The sequence below is a fragment of the Lindgomyces ingoldianus genome (assembly GCF_010093535.1).
Source record: "Lindgomyces ingoldianus strain ATCC 200398 unplaced genomic scaffold BDR25scaffold_36, whole genome shotgun sequence".
NCBI classification, from domain to species: domain Eukaryota; kingdom Fungi; phylum Ascomycota; class Dothideomycetes; order Pleosporales; family Lindgomycetaceae; genus Lindgomyces; species Lindgomyces ingoldianus.
Genome location: NW_022985197.1, coordinates 294,316 through 321,847, shown reverse-complemented (window position 1 = coordinate 321,847; position 27,532 = coordinate 294,316). Strand labels below are relative to the sequence as shown.

Below are 27,532 nucleotides of genomic sequence, written 5' to 3'. Positions count from 1 at the left end.
GAACTTAATGGTAGAACTCAAGCCCGTCCCATGGGTCCCAGATTTTCCATGTTTCCATTTGCAACCTTGCACTCGTCCTTTTCCACAGATTGCAGTCTCAACACGTCTCCCCAACCCTAGTACAAACATCTCAGTCCGCCTCACTCTTCACCCCCACTGTCCCCATTGTCCCAATTAGCTTCATTGGCAGCCTCAACCGCGACATTGATCCCCTCCGCCACTACAGCAGCACCACTCACAACCCCAGCAACGGTAGCTGCACCATATCCACCCATCGCCGCACTCGTCAAAGTCGCGAACATCCCGCCTGCCATCACCGGTCCTATAATTGATTGAACGCCAGCGGCTATCGTTCCTATAGCTACGATTAGCTCCACGACTCCTTCTCGGCTATATAAGATTCATACCGGTTGCAACACCCACACTAGTGAATCCTAGAATCGATAGCACAGGTGCGACGATCAGACTGGGGACGAGGAAGAGTGTAGCGCAAGCGATATGTGTCACGGTCTGTATTGGATGCTGGACCGCATACTGGACGACCGGAGGGAGAATGGATCGGAGAACAGCTATGGCCTTGTCTTTAATGCGATTGAAAGCGTCTTCAACGAACGAGGAGATTTGATTGCCCATCTTGACGTCCAGTTGGGCGGGTCAGTTAATACGGAATTGTAGAGGGATTGGGCTAGGGAAGGAACGGAAGAGAAGGAACGGAAGAGGAAGAGGCGAGTGTAATATATATCGCCCTATCACGTGCCTTATTGAATTTAGTACAAAGTTCCGATATCGTTTGCCTTATCGGTGATCTCTTGCGCTTTCAAATCTAGGATATTCTCGATAATTCCAAGCCGAATCGCTCTCCCGGTTACACATCCAAGGCTTTGATCGCCACCCCTCAGTGTCACTCATGAATTTTAGCACCACCATAATCTCCCCTTATTCGAACATGAAGCACGTGTCTTTTCGCTGCAAGGGTTTGTCCTAGTTCCAGATTGCCCTTTCTTCTGTGGTGTAAATCGCCCCTCATCGAACATGTTGAAAACTGATTTTGGTTTTTGGACATGAATAAAGAGGATCCAAGGTTTAAGATAGACATCGGAAGCATCACTTTTTTTTGGTTTCTTCATAGGTAGTCTTCATGACAATTTTTGTTCGTTTTTAGGGATTGTGAAGACTTTGGGAGGGAAGAGAAAGGAGGTGAAGAAGTAGTGAGGTCAATTTATAAGATTGCGTGATATGTGAAGGGAACCGGGTGACTGTGAAGGCTAGGCGTGATGTAGGGGGATGGATTCGGATTCGGTATGTTTTTCCGCCACCCCCAGTCTTATATATCCTTTCACATGTTCAATCTCGCACTAATCTGTTTGAAGAGGAGATATTCGGAATTTAAACTTCTTTTGGTTATGTGTCTTGAGTGCCCAGGCTACCCGGTTCAGACCTGAGGTTCCCAGACTCCCTGTTCTTCACTTCATAACCCTCGCCCTCCGCTCACCACACTGCCACAGCTTCCCCATTATAACGACGCCTAGGAGGAGGTTTTAATACTACAGTTTTTAGAAACTGTTCCATGGGTTTAGACGCATATACATCCTAGATGTCATTTCTTCGCTCTTCCTCTCATCTGGTGGAAAGCTGCGTCAATCCCATAATTGAGGGGTGTAGCGGATTCTAGTCCTTGAGTCCATATTTATATATGCGCTTGGTTTGATATGTAGCAACGGTAGAAATATCGCAGCCGTAACAGATTGTTTCTCTGCCACTCCAGTCTAAAAGCAGCTATGTTGGAGCTTTGGAAGGGAATTTGATACTGTAAAAGAGCATGAACCAATGGCGAAATTCTTTCGACGTCCTGAGATTTGTCGTCGGTCCCGAAGTGACCCTTGAGTTTCAGATTTGAAATCCTTTGGAAACCAAGAACATAGACTTGAAATCATGTATCCAAATTTGGGTACCCCAAAAGAACATACAACTGTTGTGAAATCGTTTGGACTTTGTGTGATTCATCGCTGGGGGAGAAACATATAATATTCTTGATCGTATTTTTCACCAATTTCGAAGCAATCCATACTTTCCAGATTCTGGGTTTTCTGGAAATGGAGAATATGCGGGCTTGCAAATGGTGTCGCGAATCTCAAAGTCTCCATAGATGATGTTCGTTCCAATTTCCGAGCCGCACAGACAGTTAGATCTAGTGTACGAGGGTCGACTATTCTTAAGAGTTCCGGATTCCTAAACAGAAAATACTCAACTTCTGACAAGGTATTCTCGCCGTGCAGCTCAAAGCAAAACTGCGGCACTACGCACCTTTCGTAGCATCAAATAGCAACTACTCCCGTGCTTGGGGGGTCGAGTCGAGACATTGCCCCGCTCGTGTTCTTTTGTATCCCCCAACCCAGGGACATATAATTTCCATGACATATGCTCTAAGGATCTTGATCCACTAAGTAGGTCTCCGCGAGATTCTTTTCACAATATAGAACTGATGACTCTTGCCAATGAGTTAATGACACATGCAAATATTTTCTGACAGTTGCTGCACTGTCCCATCTTCGATGGGCAGCATGCTAGCGCGAAAGCATTGGCTTATCTAAGTCATTGGTTTGAGGTGATGCATATCAAAACCCTAGCGGACTTTTATTGTTGAACGTTCACATTGGGAAAAAGAAAAGGAGATATTGTATGGCCATGCATTTGCTTGAGTGTCCCTTGGACATTGGTGTAGGTTTGTTAGGAATAAGACTAGAGGATCCGGAGGAGCCAACCACATTCCAACTATATGACAAATTTGTTGTTAGTCCTAGGAAAGCATGAGATCTATGCTAACGGGTTTTGGTTCTAGTTATATTCTAGTGATGACATGGTGTTCTTCCCCGCACAGTTTTTGATGTAGTTTTCCATCTTTGCCAAGAGCATCTCTCTAGGGAGTGGAGAGAATTTTTATCCTTTAAAAAATGGGCTAATATTAGTTGGGTTGGCAAGACTTCGACCGCGGCAGCATGGGGACCAATATATCCATATTTTGGTGGCAAAGATGACCCAGCGAGCAAGGGTGAACCCAACCTATTAATTAACGTGCAGGTAGCGAGAACTCCGCCGTGCTAAGGAAACTAATAGATACTTTAACTTTAGGCAACTCGGACTCTGTGCACACTTTAGCATTTACTATATTCTGTATAAGCTAGATACTATTGTACTCTTGAAAGGGAGGTGATTTATGAAGGAAGTGATGTATTGTGCTCCGAGGGTCCGGGGTGTCGCGCGTGCATTTTTATTCGCCTGTATGTTTTCTTCTGCTGTGCTCGGTAGAAGACTGACCTTTTGCCACTTGCAACACGAGGAGCTATGTAATTTATAGAGTATTGTGGGACGCCAGGCCCAACGTTGATTGGGCGGCCATTATAGAGCCCTCCCGCTTATAACTATAACTACTTATAACCTTTAAAAAATCTCTTATTGAGAAAATTACGCTCGCATTATTGCCTCTGCGCTTAGTTTGGAAAGAGCCTCCTTCTATAGATAGCGTAACAGAGTTCCTTCCCTACAGCACTACCGCTTAGCATCTTACTATTTATGATGCTTATAAAAGAGTCTTTTATGGGCCTTAGAGCCTCACTACGATAGACACTATTTGGCTGCAGTATCGAACTAGACTCCGTAGCGCCAGGTGAAACGCGAATACCTCGTCCAAGGGCCGACGACTATAATTTTTATTACGGGAGCTTTCGCCTATGTACTGTAGTTTTGAATCTGCTTTGGTCTTAGTTACTTGCCCGTGGGACATATGAAGACCGGGTGCGTACAAATGCAGGACATAGTCCCGTCGAGCCTCATGGATATGATGGCTGACAGCCCTTTCATAATATGAACTACGCCGAGGATGGAGTCTCCCCTGTTGCGCTTCTTCTCTCGCAAGCGCGTTAGCAGGCTTTGGACCTTTATATATGTTTTCGTGGAGGAATCGAGAAATCCGACCTGGCGATGTATAAACTATTTCTCTTCCAGGCAGCATTTCACAAGAGAATCATGGCTATGCAGAGTGCTTAAGGAATCACCCTTCTAAACACTGGCAAATATATTTATAGCAAGTTGGTAAATGGTTGATGGTTTTCTGCATTTCCATCACTGTTCATGCTATACTGAGCTATCTGCTGGTGAAGTGACGGGGAGGTAGGCGGCGAATCAAAGAAAAAATATCGGACGGCTAGGTCGAGTTGAAGCAGTTAATTCAGGGGAGAACAGGAATTGCTTGGCGTCGTCCTGGCCGTAGCCCTAAAAGCGACGAGACGTGGCGGGGATGCGGTTCGTAAGACATCAATTTAGGTGGACGGCGATTTTAAGAAAGGACCACAGACTTTTGGGGTCAGGGAAGATGCTCCAAGCCACGGTGAACGTTCGTGGGTTCTTCATCATATCATTTACTGAAATTTAAAAGGACCAGTGGACAGCCCAGATACGACAACTAGGCTAGATGATGGATACAAATGATGGTCTTATATTGCTTGTTTTAGGTGCCCAAATCAACACCCTACTCTTCACACGCACAGCCTTCACCAGCGTCCGGATGGTTCTACTCGCAAGCAATTCGAGGACCTATATTGAACACTCGAACTCCCTGGTAATTAGATTCCTCACATCGATCGCCGTGAACTAGTTGAGGGCGTACCTTGAGATATTCCTTGTCGGATCCATCTCCTCTAGCTTAAGGCCTAAGGTCTTAGCTATGTTCCCGACAAGATCATCGCATACGACTTGCCCAGCCTCTAGAAGGGACTCAGCAGCTTTGAACGCAGCCTCCTAGGACACTAAATTAGTACTATCGCTGAGTATGGCAGCTGTCACTTCAGCCGCGAGACGCAGAAGCTTGTATTTGGCATCCTGAGCCCATAATGGTATATTCAGAGGATTAAGAGGCACACTAGTGATGATATGGTTATTGCAGCTCGTGTCGGCGGCACCGTCCAGAGTGGATTCCCATGGAGAAAGTACATTACACATATTTAGAGTCTTAAGATTCTAGTATGAGCAAACAAGCACGAATATTAAAAAAATTAATAGTAGGAGAGACTAAAAAAGTCAAAGCCTAAGCAATAAAAGCAACTTAAAAAAGCACCTTGAAGTACTCAAATAATTTGAACAGTGATAAATAAAAAGCTCCGCAGCATCGATATCGCAGGCTTCCAAACCAACAACGGGAAGGAACGTCGTTTTCTACTCTAGACTCTAGTAAACCCAACTGCATCAGAGCCCTCCGAAGTGCAATTTCCAAGACCATCTAAGGGTTGGAATATGAGTGATTCAGGGCCCCTCCCGAGCAGAGGATATGAATTCTTTGAAGAAAAACTTGTGGTCTTCGACGTGAATAAAATGAGAAGGTTCACGTAAAATTAAGAATGGCTTACTAGAGTCCTCGGACATTCCTTGTCGATCGCAATGGCAGCATTAGCATTCGCACTGGTAGTTTTGCAACGCCATCCCCACTGGAAACATGGACCAGCCCATGGAATTCTTTCAATGGTTCGGTGCCATAGTATGTGGTCAAATTTCTTCTCGTCTCAGGTTCCGGACTCGAGAATCCGCGAGCTCATGTTAATAGCCTGATGTAGCCTGCCTTTGTCGCGCTGGTGCTCCGTTCATCAAAATTGGGCTGAAAGATTGTAGTACCCCAAAACCCATGTTTAACGTTGATACTAGCCTCAATCGCTCGAACGTCATACTGAAAGCATCATGATTTTCTTTCGCTGGAAGTCCGAATCCGACGTACTCATACGACCCTGGGATTACCGTTTTAGTGCTGCAGCGGGACATTAGAGGTTTCGATCTCTATTTTTAATGGTCCGCAGGAGAGAACACATGGCTATCAGCGGGGGTAGTGGTGTTTCTTTCAGAGAAGAAGACCCATAGAACTGTGTTTTAGCATATTTTTTCTCAAGTCCGCAAACCCAGCCCAAAGTAGAATTTTGGGTTTACTATTCTGCTTATCGTGCCAGGAATGCAGTGCGTGAATAAACTACGAGAAGACAACCCCTTTTCCATATCCTTAAGAGGCAGGCCATGATCTGAAATTGGTGCTATAGACTTTTTACTTTTCATTTTGCTGCGAAGCTGATATAATAATCAGATTGGTACTCATTTTAGTCTGGGAAGACCTGCAGGATATGGGAATTGATTCCGGCGAGTTTTTCAAGGGCAGGACCTGTAGTGCGAGAATACACAATAACGAGCAAAGCGAGGTGATTTTTGTATTCCGTATGAGAAGACATCGACCTCGAGTCGAGTGGTCCCATCAAGGTTTTTTTTTTGCAGAGAAGACACATCATTGGTGGATAGTCGGATTTTTTGTTCCCAAGTGCAGTTCAAAGTAGACATAAATTGGCTCTCAATAGCTTTTCTGAGCCCAGGGTTGCAGTATGTGAGGAATCTATTGAGGGGAAAATGGAGAGGGGTTTTATTGAGGACGAAGGGGTTGACTAAGCTTAGGGAGCTTGCATGCTAAGAGAAAGTGGGAAGGAACCTTGAAACAGTTCAAAATTTCCACCCGTAAGTCCAGGAGGGTAGCGAAACATGGCACCAACCCCCCAAAAAGCCCTTGCAAGAATTTTTTTCATTTAATATAATTCACCCTATATTCCCCAGAGAAGCCTCCACTACCCCCTTCGTGCTCGTCCATCAAAGCTTAGAGCCAGAGTCCCTGCATGATTGAGTCATTCAGCACCATTCTTTCGACTCCATAACATTGATCTTCCCCAGAGCCACCCCCACCTTGATGTTCAATATGTGATGCGGTGCGATGCGATGCTGTTGTAAATAGAGCACTCACATGTGCTTGTGGAAGAAGTTGAGCAGGGTCTTGTAGCCGCGCTCGTATTCAGCCTTGACTCTGGAGTCCTCGAGGTCGGCGCTAGTATCGTCGTCAGCTTCATTCATTTACTCCAAAGAGGGGAATTAGAAGGAAACCTACCGAGCAGCCATCCAGCCGTGAAGCTGATCCGGGAACCACTCAACGATGTGCGGGACCTTGATTCCGGCCTGCCACTTCTCGACGTCTTCCTTGCTCTCGTCCTTGCTGGGAAGCATGGCGTACGGAATCGTGATTCCGGGCGCATCGTCACCGGCAACCATAGCTGGATGGCAGGCTGCGGCGGCTTTGAAGGGAGTACCTTCCATAGAGGAAAGATTGACGATCTATAATTAATTGAGTTAGTAAAATTAACACGGGGATCCTCAAACAGAATCGGGTCTTACCTTCCCACCCCAGCAGAACCCCACAACCGCCCACTTCTCAACGCCCTTGCTCTCACTTAACTCCTTCACCACCTTTGGCACTCGCGGTAGCGTCTTTGGCGGTGCAGCCTTGGTCTGAAAGAATTGGCGCAACAACTTCCCCTTCTCCTCGTTGTCGGGCGGATACCAGCTAATATCAGCAGCCTCACCCTCGAAAAAGTCGGGCATGAAGACCTGATACGGGTGCTCCTTGTCGGAGAAGGCAAGAATATCTGCGCCTTGGATCGTCTGCGGGAAGAAGCCAAAAATATCGTAGATGATCAGGATGCCCTGTTTTGCGTCCTTGGGACCCGTGGCGTCTGCGTTAGTGGAGGTTAGTGGATGCGACGGGTGAGGGGCAGTGTGAAGCTTAGGATGGAAAGCATACACGTCTTCATGCCATCGACGGTGATGTAATCGCCCTTTGGTTCGTAGCCCTTGCTGACAACTGCCGGAAGGTTGCAGCCTGGTCAATTGGTTAGTACTCGATGCTGCCGCAGTTTTGCATCGTACGACCAGGCCTTCTTACAGGCTGCGGATTGGGTAGATTCCATAGACATGGTCGCAAGCTTTCGTAGATGGCTTCGAGGAGCAATTAGTGGACGTCGGAAGGGTGAAGACGAGGGTTGGAGATGTGAGAGTTTAAAAGTAGAAAGTGAAGGTCGTAGGGAAGGAGTAAAGGCGTACAGACGGCGCGTTATCATACTGCAGGAGCATTGGTAAGACCATATTTCCACCGCACCTTTTGTGGTTTGACACAACCCCTCGCAGGTGGGGTACATCTCACATGACATCACCATTGCGGGGCAAGCACATCAACATTCCCACACGCTGTGAGAGTGGTCTGTAAACACTACAGTGAGTGCATGCAACCCATTTTTGATGCTTAGACGCAGCGATTGTCGCATCGTCTCTAATGGAACTCGTATGTTAGTCGGCCCAAATGTTGTGTCATTGGCGCTTGCCTCCGCCGTCTATTGTTTGATGCTGCCTGTCAACACCGCCAGTGCAGAAATGCCAAAACAACCTCCCCTGAAGCTGGTTCAAGCATCCAAACTAAGGGTTTCCAGGAGGTGGTCAATTTTCCCAAGAAGGGTCTGGTAGTTGATTGCATCCTGCATGAATTCGTCGCCCGCAATCTCGCCGTTCAGCGTTCGTATGGCGCCTGCTGCGAGCTGGGTTTCGATATCGAAGGCAAAACCGTCCTTCTGCTTCTCAGGACCCTTATCGCGAATCTCTAGCTCCTCCATAGGGCTCACAACGACTCCACCTGTCCCCTGTGTGGCTTCATCCATCATTTCATCTAGCCCGCTGTCTTCAAAGCGGAGCCTAAACCGCTCACTTAGATAGTATCGGATGTCGTCCACCAGCTCGACTGTATCCGTTTCTTGTCTGCCTTTGACCCTCTTTGCCGACTCCTGCACTAAGCCCGCAAATTCTGGTTCGTCAATGTAGTTCTCCAGCCGGTATGCGATGTATCGTGCTCCAAACTCCTCGAGTCTCTGCACTCGTGTGTCCCATCCAGCGCGAATGACCTCGTAGATATCAACGGCCTCCTCGGCATCTGTCTCTCCACGTGGATTGTCTGATTCGACAGTAGAAGTAGAGCCATTTCCAAGAGCAGAGATGATGATGGCCGCGCGGTGCTTCAGCTTCTCAATGAAGAGTTGGTCTGCGGTAAATAAAACGTCGATTGCGATATCAAGGCCAAAGTCTGCTCGCTCCGTGTACAGAAATGTTAGAACTGTCTCCAGAACTGCTGGGGAGCAATCAAGTTTAACTATTTGAAGGGTTTGTGTTTCTTGCGCCTCACGAAACGACGAGCTGAACATGGCGAGGAAATATTCGGACCGGAGAAGCATCGCACGATGGGCTGGGTATAGAATCGACTTTCGAGAGCGGCGGCGACGCGATGGTGAACGCGATTTTATAGGGCCGACGGGAATACCATTGAGAGGGCCTAAGGCATTTCGAATATGAGTCTGAGGCGGCGTAGAAGACTCGGAGGGACCGGGCGAGACATCGGCGGAAAACGGTTCGTACGGGTCATCCTCATCGGCTCGCAATAGAATGTCGGCGAAGATTGAGTTCTCGCGGTCCCATTGTACGTTGCCCACCTTGTCTGTGTCTACTACGATCCGGTTCTTGACGATATTTCCTTTGAACCAAGCCTCCAACTGATTTCGACCTCGATCTAGCTCCTCTGCTCGCCGCTGCCGTAGCATGCGTCGGTCCGAAACTTCCATGACGCTTTCAAATAGCCGTTCAATCTCTAATTGACGACTGATTTTATCGAGCCCTTCAAGCACAATCCGCTCATCCTCGTCACTCAGGCCGAAGGTGGCAGATCTCAGCGACACTTCAGAGAGGTATAAGTATTGTAATGCAACACCCAAGGACTCAGCAGGAACCAATTGCGACAGTTTCCATGACGTTGTGTCCGGCGCCGCTGCCAGCTTCTTCGCAAAGTACGGCGATCTCGCCGCCAATACAAACTTGTGGAGATGGAAGCTCTGATCGTACGTTACAAGAGTAATGTCGGAGGTCTTAGGACTCGGCCGAGAGAGGAGCGATGTTAGGTGCGCGGCGAGGGGCTGCAGAGGGTTCGTTGACTTTGCATAGTCGTAGGAGAGGAGTAAATTACGTATTCGGTCATTGAGAGCGTTATATAGGCATCGTTCACCCTGAAAGGTATCCCGTTCGCATAGGGCACCGTGTTCCAGTAATAGACGGATGACTTCGTAGTGTCCGCAAAGGCTGGCCTTGGTAAACAATGGTTACCATTACGATGACAAGCAGCGTCAAAATGGGACTTGCCAGGGAGATTGGCGCGCATAGGCCCTAAGCAGAAGAATTCAGGGATGAAAACGAGGGTTGCTCACCAAAATCAGCGGAGTATAGTCGAATTTGTCCCTTGCATTTATATTGACGCCTGCGGAAATAAGCTCCTGACACACCTTCAAGTCGCCCCTCCGACAAGCTTCACAGAAAACGCGAAAATTGTCGCTGAGATCAAGGGGATTGTCCTCTTTCAGTTTCCCGGAGGAAATCGCCTGGGCTTCCGTCACAAGCGCCGCTTCAATCTGATGTTTGTTTAGGACCATAGTAGTAAGTACAGGAGAAGAGCGAAGTGAAAGCGAAGTGAAAGGGAAAGAGAAGGTAAAAGCGAAGGTGAAAGGGGAGTGAAAGCGAGGTGAAAGAGAAGTGGGTGAAAGCAAAGTAAAAGAAAAGTGGGTGAAAGTGAAGTGAAAATGCAGAGGTGGGACAAAAGTCGCAGCGAATTAGCAAAGCGGCGGGGGTTAGCGGCGATAAGATCGAGTCCGATGCACGTGACAGCGAGCCCGGAGCGTTGTCGGCAGTGGCTCGTGCGCAGGTGGTTGCCATGGCACGCTGGCGAACCAAAACACGGCAACGGCTGACTACACACACGCACAGTACACACATCCATGCATCCCACATCAACTACGCCGGCCTCCCATTCACACCACTAACACAGCAGCCTCATACCCCAGTACAACTTTCGTTGCATGTCATAAATATATCTTCCGCCATGCCTGAGGACGACAAATACGACGTCCTCGAGAAGATTGGTACGCACAATTAACCCCCAATAAATTTAGCTGCGTATGCTGATGCATCTATAGGACATGGCTCCTTTGGCGTCATTCGCAAGGTCAAACGGAAGTCTGATGGATATGTGAGTTCATGTGCTTCTATTCCACCATCCAGTGTTAATTGTGGCCAGATTCTCTGCCGGAAGGAAATTAGTTACTCCAAGATGTCGCAGAAGGAGCGCGAGCAACTCCAGGCAGAGTTATCCATCCTAAAGGAGCTTCGACACCCCAATATCGTCGCCTACTTTGAGCGCGACCACATCAAGGCTTCGCAGGATCTTCATCTTTATATGGAGTACTGCGGAAATGGCGATCTAGGACGAGTCATCCGAGACTTGAAGAGCAAGAACCAGCTCGCCGAAGAGGAATTCGTCTGGAGTATCTTCTCCCAGATCGTCAGCGCATTGTACCGCTGCCATTATGGAGAAGATCCTCCTGCAGCCGGACGCAATGTTATGGGCCTCGGTGCAAATGCGAAACCGCGAGGGAATGGCAAGCCCATGATCCTGCACCGCGACTTGAAGCCCGAGAACAGTAAGTTTACCTCGCATGTCGATTGCCACATAAATTGAACAGGCCTGTATAGTCTTTCTCGGTGACGACAACTCCGTAAAGCTCGGCGACTTCGGCCTCTCCAAGATCCTCCAGTCCCACGACTTCGCCTCAACCTACGTCGGGACCCCCTTCTACATGTCCCCTGAGATCTGCAAGGCCGAGCAATACACTCTCCACTCCGACATCTGGGCTCTGGGCTGCATTATCTATGAAATGTGCGCAAAGCAGCCGCCTTTCAACGCAAAGACGCACTTCGAGCTTATTCAGAAGATCAAGCTCGGAAGATACTCCCCGCTCCCAGCTTGCTACTCCCCTGAGCTCGCTAAGGTGGTTGCCAGCTGCCTTCAGACAAACCCCAACAACCGCCCAGATACCGCACATCTATTAAACCTCCCCGTCGTCAAGTTGATGCGCAAGGAGCAGGAGGTGGTGAGGCTTGGTCAGGAATTAAAGGAGCAGAAGCAGGCTGCAGCCCGCATGATCAAAGAGGCAGAAGAGAAGGTCGCGCGAGCGGACGCACACATCGCCAACATGCGCAAAGAGATAGACAACCAGCTGCGACGCGAATGGGAACTCAAGGCCCGGTTAGAGATTGACCGGCAGGTTGCGCTGGAGCTGGAGAAGCTTCGACAGAAGTTCGAGGCTGAGGTTACGAAACGGGTCGATGCTGCTCTCGAAAAGCATCCTGCACGCCTCAGCACATCACCGAAGCTGGCTCCTCGCTCAAACACACCAACCATGCCCGCGGAGCAACAAGTCCTCTTCCCAACAGAACCATTGGAAATGGCCATCAACGCTTCGACAAGCACATTAGGCACCGCATCCGACTTCGCCAGCGGCACCGATATTTCCTCGCTATCTATAGAAGACTCCGAAGAACCCACACAGCCCGTGCCAAAGAAGAGGTCAGCTCGCGCTCCTCTATCACGAGCACGAACCATGTTCACCGGCCCGGTAGCTGCCCAGCCTCCCCCATCACCCATGGACATCCAAATGGTAGATCCCAGTCCCGCTCCCGCATCTATTGCCTCCCTCTCACTCTCCCCCCGTCGGCACGCTGCAAACCGCAGCAACATCTTCGCCGCCGCCGCCGCCAAAGACAGCGCAAAGAAATGGGAAGCAGAAGCCCCACCTTCCCCTATAGAAGATGACTGGAACGGCGACTTCGACGACGACGACATCCCCGCCCTCCCATCACCCACTCGCGCGCGCAGCGCCTCAGGCGCTCGCAATGGAAACGAAGACCCCTTCAAAGTCCTCGCAGCCGGCCAACGGCCAATCTTAAAGCCAAACCAACGTCTCGCCAGCGCCCCGAGCCTCTCTGCCCCAGGCCAGAAAACGCGTCCACAAAGTACCGTCCCCATCGTCGCGACATCTCCCAGCCGCACTAGAACAAAACCTATAGCCATAGACAGCGGGAGCCCCACCCGCAAACCCGCAGCCACGAAAATTACTACGGAGGGTGGTCTCAAATCCAAGAAAGGAAACGAACAGATCCGCATCCAAGCCATCCGCAACAATGGTATCCAGGGCCGCACACTCGTTGAACTTCAGCAAGCGCGCGGGATCCCGGTACAAGCGATGAGTGAGGATGAGGGGAAGCGCGGGTCCAGGTCGAAGACAAAGAGTCCGGTGAAGCTAGGAGCTAGAAGTGCGAATGAACCTGCGATCTGGGATCCTGAGACGGAGTTTGATATGCCGAGTCCGTTCATTGTGAGGTCGAAGAGGATGGTTAAATAGGATGGTGAGCTGGGAGGTGAAAGGAGAGGGTTGGAATATGAGGTTTGGATATGATGTTGACGATGTGGGGTTTAGGTTTGGGGTACGGAATCGAAATCCAGGGGAGGGGGGTTGTACGAACGGCGTCGAGGCGCTATTGATTGGTATCTGGGTGTGCGGTGCGATGACATATCCCGTTGCGTCCTACCCAGTCCTATCCTGTCCTGTCTATTCATCTCTTCCATTTGTTGTTATTCACATCACATTTCTCCAGCCTTCATTGGCGGCATCTTTGCATCTTAGGCGAAAATCTTTTCTTTTTCTAGATACGGGCGTTCACTTTGGATCGATGACGGGGATGAGGGGTTGGGTTGGACAAATGTATTCTACGTCATTCATAACATGACTACTATCTTCACGGTTGGTGTGTGCACTGTGGGTTTGAATTAATGTTGTGATTAGGGGATGGTTCGAGAAATTGACGTACATGCTCTTCTTGGGTTCTGAAGAGTATTATACGCATAATACGTCCGTCCGTAGTACTCGCTGCAACACCGGCTGTTTATACGACACTCATCCACCGGAGGAGTGCATTTGATCTTCATATTACCATCCACCAAATCCAGCATCCTTGGGGTATCATAAACTTAACCCTCACACCGTCGCCTCTCCAACTCCTCTCAATACCCTCTCACATACAGCCCAGCGCTCAAAACTCCTCGTAACCAAATCTTTCATAACATCCCTATCAACAACCCCACCACCGGACTTCTCGATCCTTCGTATCTGCCCTCTGGCTTTCTTCCTCCGATCCGAACAATCTAAAACAATACAAACACCCTCCCTACAAACCCCCTCTTCGAACGCATCAGGATCACTTAGAACCCAATCTGGGCCCTTATCCCCATCCTCATCCATATCCACATCTTTCAAATCGTCACCCCTTCCTTCAAACACAGCGAAAGTACTAGCAACCGGCAATCCCCGCAGACGCAGACGTTCAGCATCCGAAAACTTATCCGAACACAACACCATCTCGACATCCTCATCCCAACTCGCTTTGGGAAGGACGGTGTCTTTTAGCGCGGCGAGGATAGCGAGCCAGGCGGCATCGAAGGCGGAGCCGTCAAGCGAGATGAAGAGAATGTCGAGGTAGAGGGTCCAGTACGCTTTTACTTCTGGGACTGGCTGGGACTCTGTGTCGGGGGGATTGTCAGGATCGTTGGTGTTAAGAGGCAGCGGGGTAAATGCTATCCTCAGATCTTTCGCGCGGATGAGACGGGTAGACAGGAGTAGAGATCGAATCCTTGTTATCAGTGTCTGTGCGGCTGCACTAGGTGCGGAGCCGGGGATGTTAGATGGTGCGCTGCCAGTATTCAACTCCAAATTAGGGACGAGCAATCTCAATCCCTCCAGCTCCCCCTCATCCTCCTCTTCATCCTCCTCTTCGTCCTCCTGCGCACCAACCCCATCTATACCTCCAACTACCCCGTCCGTCGCGGCCACAGCAGGCAAATCCTGAACATCCTCCACCCTCAAAATCTCCCCGCGTACACCACACACTACACTCGTATTCCCGAGTCTTACAACCGCACTACCATGGCAATGGGTCAGCGTCCCGGTCTTGATACCCGGGGTCCGGAATTCCTGAGCCGAGCGAGCGTTGGCGCGGAATCCTTTATTGGCTCCTGGAGCGGAGAGGTGAGCTTGGAGGAAGGGGTGCGGGGATATTGCGGCGAAGATTGGGCGCGGGAAGGAGAGTGCGGGAGTCGACGTCGCGGTTTTTGTGGACGCCATTATGAGGCGTGGGAGGAGGTTGTGAAGTTGGGGATTGTGTGGTGGTTTGTGGCGATCTGAGGTGGGTTTGGGCGGAATGGAGAATTTTTGGGGGAGCTGGTTTGGGGAGATCTATCTTGCCGAGGCGCTAGATTTAAGCTTATTTTCGCGGGGCATTCACCAGACAGCCTTGAAAATCGCAATTAGAAGTTGCCTTGAGGGTTCATTGTCAAGGCCTAGAGCGGCCGGCATTATTGGAGTCCGTTTACTAGTTTCCATGGAACAGCACCTGACAATTCTCCCTAATTAACACTCTAGGTTAAAACTCCTTAATCCCCCAATAAAGCCGATATTCTCCTATTCTCGAACATTTATGGAACCGTCAAGCAACTGTCCATGCCGTTTCTAGCGTCGTCTTTCCGATCTCCCATTCGGCCATTGATACCCACGTAAGGCTGCTCTTAGCAAAATAAATCAGCCCGCCGTTGCTTTCGAGAATGTCTTCGATCGAAATTGATCGATCCACATTAGAACCGAAAGGCTCCGGCGACATCTAGACTCTCCAGTTTCCCTTGTTCCAAAGCCAATCTCCAGACTCGTCTTCACTTAATCCTTCCGGAATCCTCCGTCCCTTGCTTCCACTTCGTATTATTTCCATACAATCTATTATCAGCTTGCCTCTCTGCGAGTTCCTTCCCCTGGATCGATAATTCGCTCCTCATTCAACAAGCGGAGAAGCGTATAGGCATCATAGAGACATTCTAGAGGCGTGGAGACAATGCGAATACCGTCTCCGATGAGCCCATAAAGCCGAGGGATTTCGTCGAGTCGCCTATTGCTCTCATAACGCAAAGCCGATGAGAGTGAGCAGAGTGAGCACGCATAATCAAAGCTAAAGCTAGTATTCAAGCTTCGTTGCTGGGCTTTGTAGTTTTCCGGTCCGTCGAGGTAAGATATTATGAAATTTCTTCGCCTTCTTCGATGTCTCTAATGCTGTGGATCGTAACCTTGTTCAAGTTCTCGTTCTGGGTGTTCTGCGAGTTCGGATCGCACACATGGTTAATGCGAGAGGCTTCAAGGAAGAGGCCGCCTTCCGGTACATTAGGCCCAAGAGACAGTGCGTTTGTCTTCACAATACCAAGGAAAGGGCCATGTCTAGGTCTATGGGCGTTATGCAGAGCAGAGAAGGCGCGCTATTGTCCCTTTCCAAGACTCTACGCTGATTTGGTGATTGTGGGTTTTCACGCTTTGAGGCGATGAAGAGCGTGGAACCTTCAAATTTGGTGTTTCGGTGAGGATGCAGATTTCTTTCCTAATGTTAGACGTGGCAACCCAGCTTTGCCCTTCCCTGTAGATCGACTTCATTGCGTGTAGTCGGTCGTTTTCGGGCGCTTGATCAGCATCTCTATCCATAACCTTCATTTGCGTGATAATATTTTGGCAAACAGATGGTAGCTGCTGAGCCGTACGACAGAGCTTCTAGGTCGGACTTGAGGGTGGGGTTATCAGAATATCAATCCGTTTTCGTGGACAAAGGTGATACAGTCAAGGTGCCCTAGCTCATGTGCCATGGCTTGGCAGCATTGATTAATCACCTAAGCAAGGGCTGACCTGATAATGTCCAATTCATGCATGCTTTCCAAGTAACATCGTATTATCTATCAAAAGGCAAGTCTTTCTTCTAAAGTTCCTAATCACCAACTGACAAGCCGTTAAGGAATCTCCGCATTTCTAGTTTGTCAATAACATCTTATTAGAGCGTTCCTCTATTGCACAGGTTGATCGAAGTAGTATGAAAGGCAGTTTACGAAGAGGGAATGGAGAAGAGAGTATCCTCCATTTCGCACACTCCTTCCTTATATAGAGTACAAGATTGTCCATGAAGTTCATGTTCATTATTGTATTAAGCCTTGACTATGAGTCCGAAAAAGCCATCCGAATCATGCTCTACCCCGCCCCATCGCCACCCTGCGTGGATCATTTTAGGGTATATGATGAAAATGCAATGCCTGGAACCCCCTCCCGGAAATCTCCCAACTATTACATAATCCTTGCCTCCCATCCCTTTGCCCTCCCGTACCACGTCTCTCACAATTTCGCGATCTAACCACTCGCCAATCCAGTCTTGGCCTTCGTAGCAGCAACTGGCTCTGGAGTCCATTTCCCCTCCTTGCTGAAGCTGCTACCACTCAAGATCTGCGGCGCAAGCTGCCCCGACATGTAGTCCCGACCTTTGATAGCCCAGACCATGAAGCTCGGGAGCTTGTGGCCTCCGAACGCCCCAACGCCTTTTCCGGTGCCAATTGGGCAAATCTGCTGCTCGCTTAGGTTGGCCTTATATACTCGGTCTGGGCCGGCTTCCTTTCCGCTAATCAGAGCCGTGAGGTCGGTCCTGAGGTTCGTCATAGCCACGGGAATGGCATCGCCAAGATCGATGGCCCCCCCACGAGTGTAAGAGCCGACATCGCCAACGACGTAGACGCGGGGTCCAGCTGCCTCGACCCGAAGGGTCTTCGGATTGCATGCCACACGATTGCGGTTGTCAAGCCACTCCTTCGGGAGGAATGAAGTGTTGGGGCGGACACCCGTAGCGTCGATATAGATATCTGCTTCAATAGTCCTGCCGTCGGAGAGCGTGACCGTAGTCTTTGTGCCCTCACCATCTCCTGATGGGCTCGTAGACACCACCTTTGTGTTGTAGACAACGTCAGCACCGAGCTTCTTCAAGAACGTCTCTGCCTGCTTGGAGATGGCTTCTCGCAGAATCGGCAACATCTTCTTCTCCGCGCAGATGAGTGTGACCTTTGCCTTGGGGTTCTTCGGGGCCGAGGCCATGAAGCCTGGCTTGCCATTCAGGGCCTCAGCAATCTCTCCCGCGGTCTCCACGCCAACGGGGCCGGCGCCACCAATGACGACGGTTTTAGCGGAGGGAAGCTGCTTCTGGAAGACATCCCACGTAGATTGGAGGGCGGTGGCGTCGGTAGCTTGCGTGAAGAGGGGAGACGGGGTCGAGAAGCCGGTCGCAATGACGAGAGCCGCATAGGGGATTTGCGTCTGCTCTCCGGATGGGGTAGTGACGGATACGGTTTGGCCAGCCGAGTCTACGTGAGTAGCAGTGCCCTGGATGAATACAAAGCTTCCTTTAGGGTAGCTATTGAAGGCTGGCTCAATAGGGAAAAACATCTTGCTCGCTGGCATGAGCTGCTTCGAAACACAGGCTCGTGGACCACCAATGCGCCAGAAGAGATCCTTTGATGGGCTGACAATTGTGACATTGTAAGTGGTGCCTTCTTTCTTTGGAAGCTGGGGAACAACGTGCTTGAGCGCGTAGTGAGCAGCGCCCAGTCCAGCAAAGGACCCGCCGAGGATGATGATGGATTCCGTGCTCATGATGGTGGTTGGGTATCTCAGGTATTAAGGGAAACAAACAGAGAGAACGAGGAGGGTGGGAAGGAGAAAGTGAAGAGGGGAAGTCGTCAGGGAAATAAATCAACACAAAATAAGCGTGAGCGCTTCAGACAAAGTGTCAAAATGTGGCCTAACACGCAACTGCAGTGACGGTGCCTCAGGTCAGGACAATGTGTGGGGAACCGATTGGAAACGCGGTTGATTCCCTGTCGAGCAGAGAAGGCAGGCGTGAAACGTTGCGAAAATCTACGAAAACATCCTCCTTCGCCACGGTTTATCTACACATTCCACGCATGGCACAATGTCCACTCCCCGGCTGTGACTCTCTAACCAAGCGACACGCGGCGAAGTTGCTTAGGAATAGGCGACCAGGGAAAAGCATGAAGCTATTGGAGCTATGGCCAACATTCACCGCACTTTGCCGGATTTAGCTTAGCAACTGCCAAAAACAGCTTTCCGGAGGAGATCCTCCCGGCATCCGGACTGCTGACAATTCACTGTGCCATGACTTCGGCGTCGGGTCAGCCAATATCAACCGACGACTTGGGTAAAGCATCCAAGGATTTCTCATCGCCGAACTAATCAGGCAAATTTCTATTGCTCGACAAAGAACCAGAATAGCCCTTCCAGAGCCTTAGTTTACTCGAACGTTTGGTATCTATGGTTTCTCTTTCGGACCGGATTGCTCACAGCGTGCCAGTTCAACAAGCAAGAACTCAGCAGAGCCAAGGTAATCGAGCCTCGGGCCTTGAATTCGTGCCGGTCACGGGTCAGTTAGGGTTTCGGGAAGTCTGGGTGCCCTTGAGTCTCCGTAAATTCCAAGCTCAAATGCTACTGGCTAGCTTGCCATGTGCCCTTGACTGGCCACAAGCGTTTTGCTGACTTCACGGAAATGGGTGTGCTTTTCAGGTAGTTCAAGTTTAAGATGGATTCTCCAGGAACTTTTCCATTTCCATATCGTTGCAAAATGAGAAAACGCCAGTCCGGTGTCCGCATGTCACAAGAGATCCGCCGCGACTGCCACAGATGAGGAGATATGATAGGTACAGCATCTGCAGTCCTTCATTTCGAATTCACAGTGCAGGCTACGCTGTCTCTAGCCCATAATAGCTCTGCACACAGCTCCCCTCCACCAACACGCCACCAGAAGGCGGAATTTACTCGACTTCAGCCTTCGACTCGAAGTTCTCACCGGCTACAAGGTCCGGGATGTCGTCATCATCGTCATCATCCTTCTTGTCCTCGCCTTCGCCCTTCTTCTCCTGCATGCTCTGGTAGCTCTCGGCGAGCTTGCGAAGAGAGGCCAGTGAGTCAGGCCCGAGTTGGTTGAGGATACCGGGAACAAGTTCGGTCAGCTCCTTGTCCTCGCCGTTGCCATAGATGGCGAAGGTGTTCGCGGGTACGGAGGCGTGCACTGCCAGAATATATGTTAGCTAAATTGCCAAAGTGGCAGGCTGTGGTGTTCTGGTGAATAGGGCAAATTCATCGGCGAGCAGTGCCGTAGAGGTACGCGAAGTATGTCTTCCACGGACGTTTTTAATGAAGTATTTGTAGAAGTGTCGTACGTGCTTGAATAAGCACTGCTGATGCAGAAGGAAGCATTCCTCGTACCTTTTGGCGCAGAGAAGTGGATGACGTTTCCGTCACTCTTGAACATGTTGACCTCCTCAATAGCCTGGATAGGCTGGACATTGAGCTTCTTCAGCGATGTCTGAAGCTTCTTGTCGTCGGTGCCGGCGCTCTTGTGAACCTTCTTGACTTTCCTGCGCGGGGTGCCTTTGCCTCTGCGGAATCACGCTGTTAGCCAAATCCTTCAATGCCTTGAAACCCCCGGATTGCTGTATTCTCCAAACACACAAGTAGATTTTAGCCACGAGAAAATTGTACATTCGTGATGTTCTGCAGGGAGCGGGGTCGGTAGAGAAGGAGAGTGCTTACCCTGTTCATGAATATTAGCCGAATGTCCCTCGTGAGCGTGAAAAGACATATCAAACAGCATCCATAGTTCTAGGGAGAAGGGTTCTGAACATACCGATACGCACCGACGCTTGCATGCGCGCCAGCTTTGCCTGATCCATATTTGCGGTGGATAGAAAAGTTGGGCGAGATTGGGTCGAGGGAAGGCTGCAGCACGGAAGTCAGCCAAGTTGTCTTTGCGATAGACTTAAGAAATGCTTATATGACGTATGGAACGCGGTGACGCTTGTACACACCTAGATTGACGTGGGTGAGTGAAGCTCAGTTGTGAGGTTGGTGATGGAGTCGACGGCTGGCAGCTATCGGAGAAACTGCGCCGAGGCCTCCGATTGTGTGGCTCGCTTGTTGTTGGCCAAATTCAATACACCACGAAAGTGCATAGTTATAACAGCGGTGAGAATGATCAATTGGTCCGCTGGCCTTTCAAATAGCTTTCCTTAGCCCTACTATTACCACCATGAGCGCATTCGCTACAACATCGAGCCTGGGATTCAGCAAAACTTCTCAGCCAATCACATCCGGGCAGAAATGTTCCATTAGCTAAGCTTCATGGAGCAATGGAGCAGGCAAGGCAAACATCTTTCACAACCACATTCACACAATAATAGCTGTCATACTTTTGACTCGTATGCTGTATTTACACAGGTGCCTACTCGGATATCACGTACAAAACTCCCTGCTACAAATTTCCACAACCGTTACCCGGTCTCACGCTTACAGAAGAGCCATCCCAGCCAGACCAACCGCACCCATAATCCAGGAGGCCACCGTCGGGTGGGCTGCGAGTCCCGTGCGACTCGCAGAAGCTGCTGCTCCAGTAGACGAGGGGCTTGCGTTTGTGGTTTCATTTGGGTTGCCTTTGATGTTTTCGCTCGTGACCTTGACACCAGTGCCGTTCGTGCATTTGGACTTGTACTCATTGGTGTCGAGCGATTTGGTGGTCAACGTGACATCTGCGCACTAATTACAAAGTCAGTCCGATTCAACCGGCTTCTGGAATCACTACGATTCATTTGAACGACCGTAACAGCCACTCATCGGTTGTGTAGTCTGGACGGAAGATGAGAAACCCTGGACTTACCTGGTAAAGACCACCATCTGGATCGCCGTTCGAGACAACCTGGATTGTCGCAGGCGTGCCGTCTGTGATGTTCAACTCACTAGGAACATTGACCGTGCCCAAGCAGAATTTCCCGAGACCTTCCTGAGCTACCGTGTGTCGCAGGACAATATTGTAATTACTCCCGGGATCCGAGCCCACGGCCAACAGGACTTCAACTTTAGTCTGCGTGTGGTGCATGTCCAATTGAATTGGCCCGCCATTGATGGGAAACGAGGTACGGTTGGAGCTAACTGTGTCGAAGCCACCGCAGGGGAATGTACCTGCCTTGTCGTCCGAGAAGCCTCTCGCCGCTGGATAGGTCAGAAGGAAGTGGGCGGTACTGAGAGGAAGAAGAGAAAATAGCGCAAAAGCGTCGGAGAACATGATGCGAAGATATTCAGAGTAATCAATGACAGAGGAAGTGTCTGTAGACTTAAGAGGTTCTTGGAGAAAGAGGAGGCCAATTGAAGAGGACGGGGACAATGGGGAAGCTTGCAAAAGGAGCAAAGAGCTGTTTACAAAGCTGCCTAAGACTGGGCGCGCTCGCCTTTGTATTCACGAGCAGGAGCTGTTGCGTCCCCGTATGCCGTGTTATGCGGTGCCCTCGTGGCTTTGGCGCGATCTAAGCACTGCATCAAGCTTCAAGGCGTATTGAGCTTGTTCCAGCAGTAGATTCTAACTGGCTGCTCTACCCGGGGTTGAGACAGATTTCGGGAGGTGGAAGACCCCAACTTGCTTCGTGATGATGGCCGACGGCTGATGCGAGTCCGCCATGCAGTCGGTTACATGTGGGGATATCAATAGGTCCAGAACCGGAAATTTTGAGAACAAATGAGCAAGTTTCCAGCCCCACGGTTCAACTGTGGCGCATCGCCCAGGTTCAATTCACGCTAAGCTTGGGTTTTGCATGGGCCTTGCATCCACGCCAGTCGCTCTCCTCGGATATCAGATACTGACTAAAGTCTCGCACTGCAAACGCTGGATCGTGTGAATCAGTAAATTTGGAGAATGATAGGATTCTGTCAAAGTCAAGCTTTGGCTAACGGCAGTGGCACACTGATCGTGCATCGGGATTTCAGGTGCAGCTGGATGCAATGCTGGACCCTGCAGCTACTCTATTATCCATATCCAGCCTTACAACCAAGACAAAGCCAAGAGCACCTGCTCTAAAGCACATACAACCTAAGCAGCCCTTCACCCGATCATTAAAAGTTGAATCGTAAGACTTCGGTCAGCCGCCTGTTACATCCTCATCACCTCTTGATTGAATCTGCCGAAAATGAGCTCCCCAATCAAAGTGCCTCCCAGTACAGAAATGAAGTAGCCAACATTGAAAGTCATCACAGCCAGCATGCTACACAAATCAGCATAAGGTCGTTCGAGTTACCGCATAGTGCAACTTACAGGAGGTACCCAACACCCGCGATGACTGTCATCACTGCTGCTCGGGGCAGATCAACGCTAAATCTCCATGGCTGGATGTGGCTAGCAGGTGCCTGCACCACTCGTACCCTCTCTTCTACACCATTTGTCGTAAGGATTCCGGTTGTTGAGTTTGTGTCCGAGGCAACTTGTTCCGCGACGGGAGTCTTGTCTGCTACAACAACGTATCTTCGTTTTAGTGATGATTCAGCCCACTTGAGGTCGAGGTGGTGCTTCAGAGTGAAGCCTCCGCGGTAAAGGATTGCGAGGATGATGAGGAATATGCAGGTCCCGGCGTAGGCGCCAGCGCTCGACGGGGTCCAGGATGTAGAGTAGAGAGGTGTGTTGGTAGCGGAGAAGAAGCCCATCGACATCATTGACATTGAACTCGATTCCATGTTCATCCCGCTCATATCGTCCATGGCCACGTCGTGGCCTGTGTGCGCGACCATTGGGAATGGACGAAGGTTACGTCTGTGGAGGTTTAAGGAAGTGGAAAGGGCAATTCTGGAAATTCAGGCTACAGTCAACGGTCGAGCAGGCAGGGAGGTTTAAAGGTTGGAGCGATGAAGCAGCTTGGTGTCTTGAACACTTGGCTGGTTTGTTGTTGGCTTATTGTGCGACTTCGAAAGCAGCTTAGCATTGACGCATTGGTAGGGCGTCTCGAATGCGCGATACCAAGACAATACCAAGAGCGAGAATGCGGTCGTTCTTGCGACAGTCCAGGAGAGACAAGAAGAAACAAGCACTGAGGATGAAGCGTGCGATGTAACAGAATGTAAGGACATTAAGGTGTCGGCTTACCAGGAGGTCACCCTTGCAGCAAATCCATCATCGCCGCGATGGACGGGCCTCGTACAACCGGACACCATGCGGGTGAATGTCTTTTGCAATTATCTAGGCTCGTTGGCGCGCCAAGGAGAGCGCGATCAGCAAAGAAAGCGTGGAGGAGTACCTAGGTCTGCGGTAAATTGAGCAAGTTTCGATTGGTGCGTGCGCCTGCCGTACCGAACGCCACACCGAGAACTAGCTCACCTGCCCTCAATCTCGATAAAGATCTGTGCCCGTTCGAGAGCTCCTCTGCGCGGCGTCATTAGGCCTGCATGAGGGATCCAGGGCCATGGCGAAAGGCATTTGCCCCCGTCTGCACATGTAACGTGCGCAAGTGAGAACGTTTTCTCTCCCTCATCTCTCTTCATACGTCCTCACTTCCCTCTACGCGGAGTTGAGACGCTAGCTGTCATCCTGGCATCAGATCTTTATATCCGAGGAAATTGTTCAGCTAAAAGAGAGCATTAATCGTCACCGTGAGATAGACTTCATACATGGCCGGATCCACAGACGAAATCACCCCAACACACCGCCCCATCGTAGGATTTTGGCGACAATAGCCATCATTCCTAGCAGAATCCTGTCGCATCGCATCCATCTTCAACGTAATCAACGTCAAACGCTTCAGCTTCGCATCACCATGGACATGGGCGGTATGGCTATGGGCTCTATGTCCATGGAAGGGCTGCCCCCTCTCATTGACTTCCCCAAGATGTACTGGGCAGTGGTGGGCACTGCTATTGGAGTCGCAACCTTTGTTAACATGTTTAACCATATGCTCTACCGGCACAGGTTTGTCTTTCCTGAAGCGTCTCCAGGCATCAGCTGACATGTGCCAGGCTGTCTGCTGCAAAAGCTGGAGTACCAAAACCTGCAAAACCAAGGTCACCGTTCCTTTTAGGGGTTGCGACGATATTTGCTATAATGCGAGAAGCATCAAATTTTTCTATTCGGATGCCAATCAAGAATCGGATATTCCGGCTACCTACAGTCGGCCGGACTAGCTTGGTGGTAGCGAACCTTGTTGTATTGATTGCATTGTGCTTCTATGGGTTCAACCTTAACGACAGGTGGTCCAGAGAAGATATTGGATACCGAACTGGATTCGTCTCTATCGGCCAGCTGCCTTTGATATTCCTGCTTGCGGGGAAGAACAACGTTGTTGGATATCTATCCGGCATCAGCCACGAACGTCTTAACTGGCTTCACAGGTGGTGTGCGAGATGTTTACTCGTGACTGTGACCATTCATATGGGATACTTTTTTGCCGATTGGGCCCCGTACAACTACATTGGAACCCAACTGAAGGAAAACACATTGGTCTGGAAAGGTGTCGTTGCATGGGCAATGCTGGTATGGATTGTCTTCAGCTCCATGACACCGATCCGGGGCTGGTGCTACGAAGTCTTCGTTTTGCAGCATCTCGCTTCATTTGCCGTTCTAATCGGTTTCATCTATATACATACGCCGGCCGAGGTTCATATCTATATATGGCTGCCTGTTGGGCTATTCTTCTTCGATCGCGTGGTTCGAGCATTGAGAGTTCTTTATGCGAACATCTCCTTATTCCATCCTAAGCAACGCAAAGCCGGCCAAATGTCCAGTTTTTGGGCTTGCAAAGCCGAGTTCACACCCCTCCCACACAAGACTACGCGAATCACTATTCACAATCCTCCGATCAGTTGGACCCCGGGACAACATGTCTTCCTGTCATGCCACTCGATTGTTCCGCTCCAAAGCCATCCGTTTACCATAGCTTCAATACCAGAAGACGGGAAAATGGAGTTCTTGGTCAAAGCTGAAACCGGGGGCACGAAACGCTTCTTCAGACATGCCGAGAAGACACATGGACTCTCCGCCTCATCGGAAAGATCCCGTGCTAAAACAGTTGCTATTGAAGGGCCATATGGATTTATAAGACCCCTGCGTCAATTTGACAGCATTGTGTTATTAGCAGGTAGTACGGGAGCTACGTTCACTGTTCCATTACTTCGAGATGTCTTACAGGGCTGGAAGGACAACGCTGATCCTACGCAACAACAATCATCCTCTTTTTTCAAGACACCAAAGGGTGCAGCCACACGTCACGTTCGCTTCATTTGGGTTGTAAAAAGCCGAAGCCAACTGGGATGGTTCTCAGAACAGCTATCGGCAGTATGGTCAGACTTTCAAACTGTTCAACAAGCAAGTCGCGACATCAAGCTTGAAATGACAGTCTACATAACCTGCGACGACTCCTTTACGGAAGGACACAAAGCACTTTTATCTTCCATTACTGCACCGAACTCAGATCCGTTGCCAAAGAAGCAACGGGAGCCACAACGCGGTCCCGTCGAACTCCGGGGTCGAACACCATCCCTGAACGAGAAAGAGAAAGCTCAGGATTCCAAAGAGGAGGTCAAAGAAGTCACCACTACATCCCTATCGCCGCCAGCAAACGCGTGCGGATCGGATGGAGCTTGCTGCTGTAGAACGTCTGTCGACGAAGCAGCTTCAGGAGAAAAAATCTCCCCTTGCTGCTGTTCTCCGAATGGTCCTTCGAACCCGTCTACGCGCCCACTCTCTCTGACATCATCCTCACACTTGTCTGGTCCGAAACAAGAATCGCTTTTACACCCCTCGATATCCATTGTCTCAGGCCGGCCAAATCCGAAGACTATTATTAGGAGGAGCTTAGAGCAAGCTCTTGGTGAGTCAGCGGTCGTGGTTTGCGGACCGCACGGACTCGTGGCAGATGTAAAGCAAGATGTGTGTTCTTTGAGTGATGAGCGAGCGGTGCACAAAGGAACAGGAGCGCAGGGAATCTATCTACATACGGAGAGCTTCGGGTATTGAGCGAAGGATGATACCCGTGCCTCTTTCTGGCAAGGCTTTGAGTCTCTTTGTTGAGAGGTTTTTGTATACGATTGCATCCAACCGAACATTTTCGACGATAGGAATGGCGTTTTGGACAGTCGGAAGACATAAACCTATAATCTACTCGTAACTTTTAACTCGTCTTTTTTATAGGAGAGGTGCTTAATACGCGTCTACAGTGCTCGTTCCGCTTGTGCACCCTCACAATACCTTCCTCTTGGCTATTGTTCTGATCTTCCAACCCTTCCCATGGCATCCCCATTCCCTTCATAGTTCAGAGAGATCTCGCCTCTTTGCGGGTCGCTCATGGCGGGGCGGAGTCGGTGAGAGCTTGAATGCGTGGGCACGGCCGCCTACGGGCTCTGTATCACCATGAACCGTGTGCTGGGTATGATCAATATGTGGTAGGAAGAACGGAAGAAAGAATTTCCTGAATTTTCATGCCATTACTGTTTGTCAACTTTCACCGCTTCCAGCGCAAGCCACGCGGGAGGTATAAAAACCTCTTCGCCCACTTAAAAAGTCCACCTTACGTTAAGCACAACACCGAACCCGGGCCGTCTTGCCACTCTCCTGCCTACCAACTACGCGCTGCTCTCTGATTCTAGACAGGATGGCAGACCATATTAAAGCGGAGGAGGCTGACGATAAAAAGGCAGCTATTATTAAGACTAAGGACGCGTGCGGAGATGGTAGCAGTAGCAGTAAGTCGTCCAGTAAGATCATGATTCACTTTAGAGATATGGTAGTCGTGCTGAAGAATTATCACAAAGGAGACGATCGTACAGGCTACGGTAGTGACGGTGAGGCTGGCGCAACTACAGGTATGTCAATTGACCATCTCTCTTTACTTTTGCTCAGGCAAGCTTCGGATTTGCCAAACCGATATGGCCTAATATGAATGTAGGTGTTAGCAGTCCTGCAACGGGGCTGGGTACACCGGATGGGGTCGAGATGGTGAAGGTTGAAGACGCGATCGTTGTGAAGACTCGCGGCACTCAAGACCTCACTG

At 50.0% G+C, this 27,532-nt stretch overlaps 10 protein-coding genes across 10 annotated transcripts; 3 read left to right on the top strand and 7 right to left on the bottom strand.

The window, feature by feature from the left end:
• Positions 1 to 80: 80 nt before the first annotated feature.
• Positions 81 to 672, bottom strand: BDR25DRAFT_80967 (uncharacterized protein). The gene is made up of 2 exons (XM_033699084.1): positions 408 to 672; positions 81 to 355 (listed from the first exon to the last, which is right to left on the bottom strand). Exons 1-2 carry the CDS (start codon positions 631 to 633, stop codon positions 141 to 143), a joined length of 441 nt encoding a protein of 146 aa, XP_033542753.1. The 5' UTR covers positions 634 to 672; the 3' UTR covers positions 81 to 140.
• Positions 673 to 6,813: 6,141 nt separating this feature from the next.
• On the bottom strand, positions 6,814 to 7,820 carry BDR25DRAFT_238704 (alpha/beta-hydrolase; the record flags this gene model as incomplete). The annotated part of the gene is made up of 5 exons (XM_033685646.1): positions 6,814 to 6,898; positions 6,959 to 7,182; positions 7,243 to 7,580; positions 7,649 to 7,726; positions 7,790 to 7,820. 5 exons carry the CDS (start codon positions 7,818 to 7,820, stop codon positions 6,814 to 6,816), a joined length of 756 nt encoding a protein of 251 aa, XP_033542752.1.
• Positions 7,821 to 8,303: 483 nt separating this feature from the next.
• Positions 8,304 to 10,364, bottom strand: BDR25DRAFT_328321 (uncharacterized protein; the record flags this gene model as incomplete). Its single annotated transcript, XM_033692378.1, has 2 exons — positions 8,304 to 10,022; positions 10,143 to 10,364. 2 exons carry the CDS (start codon positions 10,362 to 10,364, stop codon positions 8,304 to 8,306), a joined length of 1,941 nt encoding a protein of 646 aa, XP_033542751.1.
• Positions 10,365 to 10,737: 373 nt separating this feature from the next.
• BDR25DRAFT_269531 (kinase-like protein) lies at positions 10,738 to 13,533 on the top strand. The gene is made up of 4 exons (XM_033687166.1): positions 10,738 to 10,850; positions 10,905 to 10,957; positions 11,006 to 11,408; positions 11,461 to 13,533. The coding sequence occupies exons 1-4, from the start codon at positions 10,811 to 10,813 to the stop codon at positions 13,167 to 13,169; spliced, it is 2,205 nt and encodes a 734-aa protein (XP_033542750.1). The 5' UTR covers positions 10,738 to 10,810; the 3' UTR covers positions 13,170 to 13,533.
• Positions 13,534 to 13,667: 134 nt separating this feature from the next.
• On the bottom strand, positions 13,668 to 14,997 carry BDR25DRAFT_306401 (uncharacterized protein). Its single transcript, XM_033690621.1, has one exon. The coding sequence runs from the start codon at positions 14,943 to 14,945 to the stop codon at positions 13,803 to 13,805; it is 1,143 nt and encodes a 380-aa protein (XP_033542749.1). The 5' UTR covers positions 14,946 to 14,997; the 3' UTR covers positions 13,668 to 13,802.
• Positions 14,998 to 15,515: 518 nt separating this feature from the next.
• BDR25DRAFT_80915 (uncharacterized protein) lies at positions 15,516 to 16,443 on the top strand. The gene has a single exon (XM_033699083.1). It carries the CDS (start codon positions 15,906 to 15,908, stop codon positions 16,182 to 16,184), a length of 279 nt encoding a protein of 92 aa, XP_033542748.1. The 5' UTR covers positions 15,516 to 15,905; the 3' UTR covers positions 16,185 to 16,443.
• A 317-nt stretch (positions 16,444 to 16,760) lies between these two features.
• Positions 16,761 to 18,604, bottom strand: BDR25DRAFT_306400 (FAD/NAD(P)-binding domain-containing protein). The gene has a single exon (XM_033690620.1). It carries the CDS (start codon positions 18,312 to 18,314, stop codon positions 17,028 to 17,030), a length of 1,287 nt encoding a protein of 428 aa, XP_033542747.1. The 5' UTR covers positions 18,315 to 18,604; the 3' UTR covers positions 16,761 to 17,027.
• Positions 18,605 to 19,221: 617 nt separating this feature from the next.
• BDR25DRAFT_336736 (NAC-domain-containing protein) lies at positions 19,222 to 22,153 on the bottom strand. The gene is made up of 4 exons (XM_033693130.1): positions 21,391 to 22,153; positions 21,059 to 21,269; positions 19,944 to 20,114; positions 19,222 to 19,746 (listed from the first exon to the last, which is right to left on the bottom strand). Exons 1-4 carry the CDS (start codon positions 21,793 to 21,795, stop codon positions 19,490 to 19,492), a joined length of 1,044 nt encoding a protein of 347 aa, XP_033542746.1. The 5' UTR covers positions 21,796 to 22,153; the 3' UTR covers positions 19,222 to 19,489.
• Positions 22,154 to 22,653: 500 nt separating this feature from the next.
• BDR25DRAFT_238452 (Ctr copper transporter-like protein) lies at positions 22,654 to 23,207 on the bottom strand (the record flags this gene model as incomplete). The annotated part of the gene is made up of 2 exons (XM_033685633.1): positions 22,654 to 22,765; positions 22,816 to 23,207. 2 exons carry the CDS (start codon positions 23,205 to 23,207, stop codon positions 22,654 to 22,656), a joined length of 504 nt encoding a protein of 167 aa, XP_033542745.1.
• A 1,112-nt stretch (positions 23,208 to 24,319) lies between these two features.
• On the top strand, positions 24,320 to 26,499 carry BDR25DRAFT_238509 (ferric-chelate reductase; the record flags this gene model as incomplete). The annotated part of the gene is made up of 2 exons (XM_033685638.1): positions 24,320 to 24,456; positions 24,504 to 26,499. 2 exons carry the CDS (start codon positions 24,320 to 24,322, stop codon positions 26,497 to 26,499), a joined length of 2,133 nt encoding a protein of 710 aa, XP_033542744.1.
• Between the last annotated feature and the right edge of the window lie 1,033 nt (positions 26,500 to 27,532).